This window comes from Carlito syrichta, unplaced genomic scaffold, assembly GCF_000164805.1.
Source record: "Carlito syrichta isolate Samal-C Ts95f unplaced genomic scaffold, Tarsius_syrichta-2.0.1 Scaffold306821, whole genome shotgun sequence".
NCBI lineage: Eukaryota > Metazoa > Chordata > Mammalia > Primates > Tarsiidae > Carlito > Carlito syrichta.
Genome location: NW_007250917.1, coordinates 329,386 through 339,948, shown reverse-complemented (window position 1 = coordinate 339,948; position 10,563 = coordinate 329,386). Strand labels below are relative to the sequence as shown.

At 49.0% G+C, this 10,563-nt stretch overlaps 1 protein-coding gene across 1 annotated transcript in view; it reads left to right on the top strand.

Annotated features, from left to right (window-relative positions):
- Positions 1-10,563, top strand: part of EP400 (E1A binding protein p400) — a 117,488-nt gene that overhangs the window by 63,756 nt on the left and 43,169 nt on the right. The window contains exons 24-31 of the mRNA XM_021715187.1: positions 79-109; positions 1,881-2,045; positions 3,671-3,829; positions 5,341-5,435; positions 5,857-6,128; positions 7,532-7,734; positions 7,820-7,989; positions 9,827-10,023. Coding sequence (XP_021570862.1) covers positions 79-109; positions 1,881-2,045; positions 3,671-3,829; positions 5,341-5,435; positions 5,857-6,128; positions 7,532-7,734; positions 7,820-7,989; positions 9,827-10,023 — 1,292 coding nt within the window. The remainder of the gene's footprint in view (positions 1-78; positions 110-1,880; positions 2,046-3,670; positions 3,830-5,340; positions 5,436-5,856; positions 6,129-7,531; positions 7,735-7,819; positions 7,990-9,826; positions 10,024-10,563) is intronic.

Genomic DNA, 10,563 nt, shown 5'->3' with positions numbered 1-10,563 from the left:
CCAGAGAGGTTGGGTGAAAAGCGCGGGGTGTAGGACGAGCCTCGCTGTCGCTCCTTTGTCTCCCCCGCTGGTGCCCAGTGCTGCCTCTACCAGCCGCCTTTGGCTGGCGGTCTGCAGCAGGGCCTCTCCCAAGGCTGCGTCCAGGCCCTTCTCCTTCTGTCCTCTCCTCGCCTGCCGCCCACTCTGCTTTCCTGCTGCGCTCACTGCACTGCTTTGGGTGCTGCTGATGGCACTGCCCCTCAGGGTTAGCCAAGCTCTCGTTCCATCCATCCCACAGGCCCACGCGGGGAGCAGATAGTCAAAGAATGACAGTGACTGCTTTTGGGAAGGTGACTTCCTTGCTAGCCCTGTGAACTAGGTTTAGGTTTCTAAGAACTGTAGCTCTTTTACCAGATTTAAACTTGGAATGAATAATTGCTCAACTGAATCTTTTGCAATAATTTAATGACTGAAAATAATCACGATATTATGAAATTTTTTAATACAGAACTTTTTTTTTTAACCATGGCCAGTGGGATTAGCATGTCTCAAATCTTGTTTGTACCCTATTCACTGCATTATGGAAACTATCCTAACTTGAAATACTGTGGGTTATATAACTTCTCAAATGCCAACCTCAACTATTGTGTATGTTGGTATGACAAAACTGTGTTGAGGCCTTTCCGGAAAGATGGAAACGGGAAAAGTGGTGTGAGGAGACACTGAGTTCAGACTGGTTTTCTCTCATTCTAAGTCTCTCTCTCTCCCGTTGCCAGCAAATAAAAGTAATTGTTCTATTGAATCACTCTAAGGGAGAAAGCACTTGCCTGTTTTACATTTTCATGGGACCAGGTGTTGTCCTGCTGGGGATGAGTCCTGCTGGTGGTGCCAGGGAGCCGTGCTTGGGGTCTGTACAGTGAGCCGGGTCGCTTTTTGGGTCGGGTCTTCACCTGAGTGTGGACTAAGGTGGACCAGCGGGAAAGTCACATTTCTGCGCACGAGTCTCTGTGTCTCCTGTCTTCATTCTCCCCTTCTTGTTCATAGTTACTCTGTGGGCGAGGGATCTGTAATTATTTTTCTAGTCTTTTACTAACTGTTCTCTATAATATCACTAATAATTTTGGCATGGGTTTTCTTGGGAGGAGCATTTAGACTTGAATATCAACCGTTGGGTACAAAGCCTTTAAACCTGCTGTTCATTTATAGCCAAAAGGTAGTACCTTTTTGTCGGGTACATATGATTGGATCCGAGTTGCATTTAAGAAAAAATGTTATAGCCAATGCTAGGTTTCACATTTTTTATAGTAAATGTCATAGATTGACTCCTACCATCTAATTCAAATTAGTAGGAAACTATTATCTTAAAGCTTTATATATGTGATTGATTTATCTAAATACACTCCTAGATTTTGAAAGTTATGGTCATAATTGAAGTTAGTTATTCATTCTTCTTTATGTGTAGTGATATAATCTTATTTACCTCTGTGAGCTAAATTGGGCATGTCCTTTTCAAATTTTGAAAGTTCTCTAAAGTTAAGAGGTTGATATGCAAGTTTCCAAGTGTATTACAAATAGATTTCTGCCATTTTTGATGTTTGCTGCTTTTTTTATTGTTTGGAAAGAAAAGTAAAGTGTTCCTTAGTTGTTTGGTTAATAATATTGACATTTGCTGTCTAAAATACCTACCAGTTATGGTTAAATAAAATTAACCATTAAAATCTGGTATTTTGAGTTCTCCTTTCTGTTAATCATTTTCCTCAAGTGACAGAAGCAAATACCTGCTGATGTTTCTGTGACACTTTAGTTGACTCTAGTTGTTACATACAACAAAAGGTTATAAGTCAGGCAGCCCACGCTTTCACCAAAGGTGTTGATTCACTTCCCCCTCTGCGTCTCAACAGGTGGAGAGGTCGTCAAAATAGCACAGCTGGCGTCCATCGCGGGGCCGCAGAGCCGCGTGGCACAGCCAGAGACACCGGTAACACTACAATTCCAAGGCAGCAAGTTCACGCTATCGCACAGCCAGCTCCGGCAACTCACAGCGGGCCAGCCGCTGCAGCTGCAGGGTAAGGACGAGAGCACACTACCTCTGGCTCTGACACAGCAGGTGCCATGCCATTAGTGCTTGCCTGTGGCCCTGTCCCGTGCACTTGGCTTCCTTAAGCTTCAGGCTCTCTACCTGTGAGTGAGCAGGTGGGCCTCCTCACAGGGAGGGGTCTTAGAAGACCAGCGAGGTTGTGCTTCTAAGTCAACTGGTACCTGCTGCCTGATCTGTGCTAAGTAAACAGCAGTTCTTTCTATTAACAGTATCTCCTCTTTGGAAATAGTTTTTTATTTGTAAATCAACACAGAGCTATTTGCTGCTTTCTCATTTAAGTGACACAAATTGTTCTAAAATGTCACAGGTTTAGTGTTTTCTTTTGCATACAGATATCTTAATTTTAGCTCTCACACCCAAACCTCCCAGGCCTTTGACTAAGAGCAGTGTGCTCATCTAGTAATGACTTCTTTTTTTTTGGTGTTGTTGTTGTTTGTTTTGAGTTGGAGTCTCACTCTGTTGTCCAGACTGGAGTGCAGTGGCCGCTCCTGGCCACCACAGACTTGACCTGCTGGACTCCGGCGATCCTTCCCCTCAGCCCTCTAAGTAACTGGAACTACAGGCGCGCACTACCACACCCGGCTAATTTTTATTTTGTTTTGTTTTGTTTTATTGTAGAGATGAGGTCTCACCAAGTTGCCCAGTCTCGAACCCGCAAGCTCAGGCAATCCACTCACCTCTGCCTCCCAAGGCACGGGATTACAGGCTAAGCCACCGAGCCCGGCTAGTAATGACTTCTTAAAGAAAAAGAGGGAATGGAATTTGAGTGGCCCCCTATCTTAGTGATAGTCGTTTGCCTCTCAGACTTTAAGTTAGGATTCAAAAGCAGTGTCCACAGTAACCTCAGTCAGCTCCTTCCCCACTCAGTTTCTCCATGAGTTACTGCCCAGGCCCCTTGTCAGGGTGGAAGGTCTGCTGTCACCAGGGCTCTGAAAGTGCTCCCTGGCACTCCTGGGAGAGGTCACACATCAGCAGAGCGAGACTTGCAGCTGAGAAGCCATTTAACTTGGTTTAATTCTGTATTTCTCCAGTTTTCTGGTCCCTGGTGGCAGGGCCATGCGTTGGTATCTCTGTCAACCTCTGGCTTTCATAGAGCATGACTTGGGAAGCTTTCCTCCAGAGTAAAAGAAGTTGGAAAATATAGTCACACGTGAGATCAACAGTGACAAGCTCCTTAAAAGTGACAGTGAAGCCACAGGCACCTGGGCTAAAAGTAGTTCTTCTGGGTCTTTCTTCATCCTGCTTAACCGATTGCAGAGTCAGCTCCCGTGATGGGCGAGGAGCCTGGACAGCACAATTGGTTCTTAGCAGATGCACATTGCCATGCCCTCTGAGAGGGACTGAGGGCTGGATAAGCCTTGTCTTGACATTGAGCACAGCAGATTCTGTTCCTTCAGCAGCTCATTCATTGTGGATGATGTGTTTTCATTTTTCTCAAAGTAGCTGAATGTTGCATTGCTTTGCCTGCATAGACTTGATGCTGGGTTTTCAGTTTATTGACTGGTGTATTTCTGTACTATTGGGAGATGACTAGTGTGTGATTGTAGTGCTACGTGCCTGTCACTGATATATTTGGTGGACCTGTGATTGCAGGCAGTGTTCTTCAGATCGTGTCCGCCCCTGGGCAACCTTACCTGCGAGCCCCCGGCCCCGTGGTGATGCAGACCGTGTCTCAGGCGGGTGCTGTGCATGGCACTTTGGGAAGCAAGCCCCCAGCTGGCAGCCCCAGCCCTGCACCCTTGACCCCACAAGGTAGGATGCTCTGAATGGAGGGAGACTTGGCTTGGAAGCTTCTTTCTTTCTTTTCCTTCTAAGGTAATTGGAAGGCATTTGTGTGTCCTTGACCGTGTCCCTCAGAACACCAAAGTCTAGTTCATGTCCTTCTCTGATTTCCATGTGTCATGGTATCAGCCTGATTTGTTTGCTTTTTCTTGTGCTTTCAAAGGTATTGGTTGGATATAACCAGCCTCTACTGTCCATGGATTTTTGTTTTGATTTTGTCCTAATAAGGTACTTCGAATCACAAGAAGTTTTGCTTGTCACTGTGTCATACATAGCCTGGTGAGCATGCTCAGTCTCCCCAAGAACCAGGAGTGTGGCCTGCTCGCACAGTTCTGGGCCCTTCCCTGGCCTGAGCTGCTTGTCTCTTGGCCTCTCTGCCACCTGGCTCACTTGTGAGATTGCACCCTTAACCAGCCTTGGCCCCATTCTCCCCGAACGTGCTGTGGCCTGGTGTGGTGTGTCTGTGGGTACACAAAGGCCTGTGGGGGCGGCAGGGACCCTGGCATGTGCAGTGCACCTCCCCTCAGGGCCTGGAGCCCTTGTCCCAGTGACTGAGCAATTTTTGTTCAGCTTCGTCCACTCCTGTACCCTCGGCGGGGATGCTGCTAGGCCTCTGCCAACCCAACCGGGCTCTGCCAGGTGTGCCCCGTGGCTGTGAGGCTGGAGCTGAGGGACAGTTCCATCAGTGGCCCCCGGTGGCAATCCTGCACTCCAGTGTGGCGGCCCCAGAGCCAGCTGCCTTCCATGGATCCCCTCCTCCGTGCTCAGAGGCACCAGTGCCTGCCACTGGCTTGGGCCCTGAGAGTGCTGAGCCCAGCTGCCTGCCTTCCCCCATTGCTGGATTCTAATAATTCCAGCCTTTTCCACAAGTTCCCCCAAGGTGACTCTTCCTTTGGGATCCCATCAGTTCTCAGATACCTCTTTGACTGGTTTCCTGTAAAAAAAAGTCTGTCTCACTAGGTGGCATGGCTTCTGTCTTCCCTGACTGGCCCTGACTGATGGGGCACAGTGTTAGGAGCAGTTGCAGGAACAGACACTTTTTATGATAAGCCATGATTATAAGTGGGCAGTAGGAAAGCTCTGCATCAGGTTATGACTAGGCGGGTTAGGATAATATCTCGATGGAGCCATGCAGCTGTTACGCTGGACTGCAATGCCATGATGAGGCCACAGGTCTAAGAGGTGCACAGGTGCTTCTGGGTGTGCTGGAGCACTCACCAGAGGAGACGGTGCCATGGTGTCACTCAGCTTAGGTCATGGCCAGAGGACCAGCTGCTTCCTTGGCCATTCCAAGCAATTCACTTGTGAATTGGAGACATTCTAGGCATATGCTGGTGAAGGTGAGGTCCTTGGGGGAGCTGCTACAGCAAATGACTTTCCAGAGAGTGGGCCGGTAGAGGCTGAGGCCCCTAGAGTATACTGGCAATAGACACCCTCGTGACTTTGCAGCTCCTGTTCACCCTTCTCTTCCACATTTGTAGTTGGTGTTCCCGGGCGTGTGGCGGTCAGTGCCTTGGCAGTGGGAGAACCGGGAGCCGCCTCTAAACCAGCCTCTCCCCTCGGGGGGCCAACCCAGGTAAGCATCTGAACTTGAAGACTCCGTCACAATTAGACGTGTTATTTTCCAGAAGGTGCTCATTGTGATTGATTATGGTACTTAGAGGCACCTGTACATCCTTGTCAAGTTATGTGACTTCAGAAACACATGTTTTTCCTAATAAATGAAATGGAATTGGGGCTTTATGACTGCAAAAATCTTCATTTATGTTTTTTGCATTCTTCTATAAGTCTTCCTAGGCACTAGGGATGCCCCCTGTGTGCTGAGAAGCACTTCTCATACAGGCAGGGTGGGAATGCTTTCTCCTCTGCCTCATCCTGTAGTATGGGACTGGATGTTGACGTATGCTCCACAGTGAGAGAGCCCAGAAAGTCTGGTGAAGACGGGAACTTGCACAGTGTTTCTCAAGTAACCTTTCTCATCCCTGCTTTTGATAAAGGAGGAAAAGGCCAGACTCTTGAAAGAGCGGCTGGATCAGATCTATTTTGTCAACGAGCGGCGCTGTTCCCGAGCTCCAGTCTACGGCAGAGATCTCTTAGGGGTTTGTTTGCTGACTGGCAGAGGAAGGCTGCCTTGGCGGGGTTCTGTGGATTGCAGACTCGGGAAGGAGGCTGGGCCAGCGAGCCATTGCTTGTCACCCTCGAGGAATCAGAATGAGTTGATGTGGACGCTGAGCCAGTGTCAGGAGTCACTCCAGGACGTCGTTGACAGGTGTGCTAGCCCGTGTGTGGGTGTTCACACTAGCCTTCTGTGCTCCCTTGCTGTGTTGACCCAATAGTTTTCATCATCATTTTATGGATGTTCATCTTATTCTCAGAGGCTTCCCCAATGCTATCACTAGAAGTCTCGTTTGAAGTCTCCTTTGGTGGTCTTCAGCTTCGGGGTCAGATTGTCTTGTTGTTGGGGTCTGTCTGTCAGATGGGGACAGAGCCACAGTGCGGAGCCCACGCTGTGTGTGGGTGACAGAACATTGTGTTCTGGCTGTTTTCTCCATCCTGCTCTTTCAAAGCAACATTTTATCACAACAACCATGAGTGATTGAATGTTGCACAAAAAGAAATACCTGCCAGAGTTGAGCCCAGCATAATCTTTGATAGAGAAAATCCAGGTGCTGATGGGTGTCTCAGCTGTGACCAGCCCTGCTTTGGCTACACCCTTACCTCTCGTGAGGCAAGGCCTATTTACAGCTTCCTTCTTTACTTCGTCCTGGTCTTCAGGCTCAGCCTCAGAGCACTTGCTCTTCCTTCTTTGCCCTGGCTATGTCCTGTGCCTTGGCTCAGCTTTTAGAATCTGCCTCTTTCAGGTCTTTCAGGTCAGAAACAGAATTAATGGAGAAAAAGAAAATGGGGTGTGCCTCCCTGGGTTGAGCCAGCTTCTGTGGCTGCCCTGATCCGCACGTGGTGCAGCTGTGGCTTCCTATACCCCAGACTTGTCTTTCGTTCAGATGCGAATTTGTCCTTTTGTGTGCCCCACCCTTGAACATAACAGGTGACCCTTTCCTTTGAATACAGTTGGGAGCTAATCATAGCTGATGTCCCAGGAAGAACCCTTCTGGTGCAAGTGACCTGAGAAGCACTTCTCATATAGGCAGGGTGGGAATGCTGGGGGCTGGGCGTCAGGCTGGCCATGAGGTCTCTCTGTGTCACTGCCTGCTACCTGCCGGGTTCCTTTATCCTGAGTCTGGCCCCTGCTCTGGTGGCCCAGTGGCCACAGCAGTTCTAGGGTTCACGGCCAGGGTTAATGTACCTCTGTCACAAAATTCCCAGCTGAAGCACGACTTTTGAGTGGAATGGCCCATCTGTGAACCATTCTTGTGGCCTGGGGAATGTGCCACGTTGATTGCTTAGACCTAGACTGTCAGAATGAGTTGGTGTGGGGGGTGGCTCTTGTTGGCTAGAACTGGCTAGGATCTGCCCCCAGGGGGTTTCCTCAACCCACGGCTGCTGTAAAGGATGGTTTGTGCCAACAGCCATGTCCCCTTGGTGACTGGAGCTGGGCCCCCTGCTTCTCTGTGACTGGGGTCCTCAGAGGACTCTGCTTGTCCTTGGAGCCCCTCCTGCGTGGCTGAGGTGCTGCAGGTACCCCATGGTGACGGTGTATTTTGTGCTCCACAGGGTGGCCTGTGTAATTCCTCCGGTGGTTGCAGCTCCCCCATCCTTGTGGGTTGCGAGGCCGCCCTCCCTGTACAGCCACAGAATGAGGGTCTTCAGGCAGGGCCTGCGAGAGCACACTGCCCCCTACTTCCAGCAGCTGTGTCGATTGACTGCCCTGCGCCTGTTGCAGTTCCCTGAGCTGAGACTGGTACAGTTCGATTCAGGTATGGGACATGCTGGTGGCAGGGCTTACCGTGGAGCAGCACATGCTCTGGTGATGCCGTGCTCTTGATGTCGTTCGTTTCCTAGGAAAGTTAGAGGCTCTGGCCATCTTGCTTCAGAAGCTGAAGTCTGAAGGACGCCGGGTGTTGATCTTATCCCAGATGGTTCTCATGTTGGACATTCTGGAAATGTTCTTAAACTTCCATTACCTCACCTATGTCAGAATCGATGAGAACGCCAGCCGGGAGCAGCGGCAGGTGAGAAGTCTGAAGCGCATCGTGAATCGTTCACCTTGTGCTCACTGATGTCACCAGTTGTCACCCAGCGTCTTAAGTGCTGTGTGAATTCAGTGGTCTCATGATCCTTCTAAATGAAGGGGATGAACTTAATGAGTCTGAGTTTTCACAAGTCCTGGTCCATTCTTTGGTACTTTTTATGATAAATCATGCTCTTCGGTAAGCATACAGTCAGCTGGATGTCTAGAACAACTCTTGGTGACCTCAGCCTTTATAAGACAGTGTTGATATATTTTAGAGGGCAGCAGCAGAGTAAAAATGTGGAAACTATTCATACTAGTTTATAATCGAAGCAATGTAAGTCAAAAGAATATGCCCAGTTTTTACTTACCCAGTTTTCCAAGGGTATCTTGGTTCTGTCAGCCACGGTGAGTCAGACACTAATAGGCTGCCAGTGGGAGCATTTCTAGAATCCAATCCTCACGGTGCAATTGGAACCCTTAAATGAATGTTCTTGGCCTAGTAGTTCTGTGTTCAGGACTCTGCTTACTCTGCAGTGACACACCACTTGAGGGTCTATAGATGGCTGATCCTTAGAGAACTGTTGTGATAATCCACAGTCTGGAACAAAGTCAGTGTTCAGTAGCAGAAGAATGAGTAGAAGAACTGTTGATGGCTATGTGCCTCTGCAGAACTGTAAACAGATGCTGCTTCCTGGCCTTCCGTATGGTGAACCAAGACATCCTTGTCAGCAACGCTTCAGAACCAGTTGGAGTGGCGTGGTAAAGGGTTCCTCAGTACAGAAAACAGGGTGCTGTCCCGGGACCACACGTCTCACTTCATGTCCCACAGCTCATGCAGGGTTTTCACACACATCTGTGCACGCACACATACACACACACACACACACACACACACACACACTCTCACACACACTCACACAGAAAGGGCTGGAGAGAAAGGTTCCGAAGTGTTAGTTAACAAGTTTTCTGGCCAGGCTCGGTGGCTCAGTCTGTAATCCCAGCACTTTGGGAGGCCGAGGCGAGTGGATTGCCTGAGCCCACAGGTTCAAGACGAGCGCAGGCAACTTGGTGAGACCTCATCTCTACAATAAATAAAAAATTAGCTGGGCGTGGTAGTGCGTGCCTGTAGTTCTGGCTACTTGGAAGGCTGAGGTGGAAGGATCGCCAGAGCTCAGCAGGTCGAGGTGACCGGGAGCATGCCACTGCACTCCAGTCTGGGCGACAAAGTGAGACTCCAACTCAAAAAAAAAAGTTTTCTTGGTAATAGCGTAATAAATTATATATAGAATTTTTTGAAAGGAGAGGGTTAGTTAGCTCTCTTAGTTTCTGTTTTGACAGGGGAATAACTGTAGAAGAGAAATATTCAGATCAAGTCCTTTCAGCCTACAATCCTTGTGACAGTCATGGTGTTGTCTTCCCTGCTTCCTCAGCCTTACTCCAGGGGCTTTTTTGCCTGTAAAGTGCCCTGGCATTGCCTGAGGATAGACAAGAAAGCACAGATCCCTCCCCAGTGAGACTCTGTTTTCTTTTGGGGCCTACACATTGAGCTGACAGTAAATGTAAGGGGATCTGGCTTTCCCTGCTTTTAGCTAAGACGGGCATTATTTAAACAACATGCCAAGATGTTGGTGCAAGTGAGGGAAGGAGGGTGCAGATGCCCCAAGGAGCAGAATGAAAGGACAGAGCCCAGCCATGACTTTACTGCACCCATGGGCCCAGTGGAACCCAGATCCGGTAGTGCCATCATGGAATAATTTCTAATTGATAGATTTTGGGACATGCCAGAGGTTTTCCGGCATTTCTTGGGAAGGCTGACTCAAGTGGTTTCTTCTTAGGAACTGATGAGGAGTTTCAACAGAGACAGGCGGATTTTTTGTGCCATCCTCTCCACTCACAGCCGTGCCATGGGCATTAACCTCGTGGAGGCGGACACCGTCGTGTTTTATGACAACGACCTGAACCCGGTGATGGATGCCAAGGCTCAGGAGTGGTGTGACAGGATTGGGAGGTGCAAGGACATCCATATATACAGGTGAGGGCTCTGCTGGGGACAGCATGGTCACGTGTTTCTGAGGAGGAGTTTTGTGGTAAGTATAGGATGTGGAAATAAAAGGTGGAAGCACATGCTGCAGACCAGTTTCGAAACTTCTGCTGCAATTTGCTTTTCTAGAATCCATTCCTCAATGGTGCGGATTGGAGCCTTCAATGAATGTGCTTGACCTTGTAGTTCTGTGTTCAGCCACATGCATACTTCTGCTGTCATGTCTGTTCCATCTTGTGCTTAACGTAATCGCACAGTAGCTTGGATTTACCCATGGAGCTGCTCAGGCAGGTCGCCTGCTGTCTTCCTGGTGTTGCCATGGTGCACCTTTTCTGAGTACCCTTTTTTTTTAGTTGGAATCTCACTCCATCGCCCAGGCTGGAGTGCAGAGGCACACTCTCCACCACCCCAGTGCCGACCTGCTGGACTCTGGCAATCCTTCTGCCTCAGACTTCCAAGTGACTGGAACTACAGGTGTGCACTACCACACCTGGCTCATTTTTTATTTATTGTAGAGATGAGGTTTTGTCA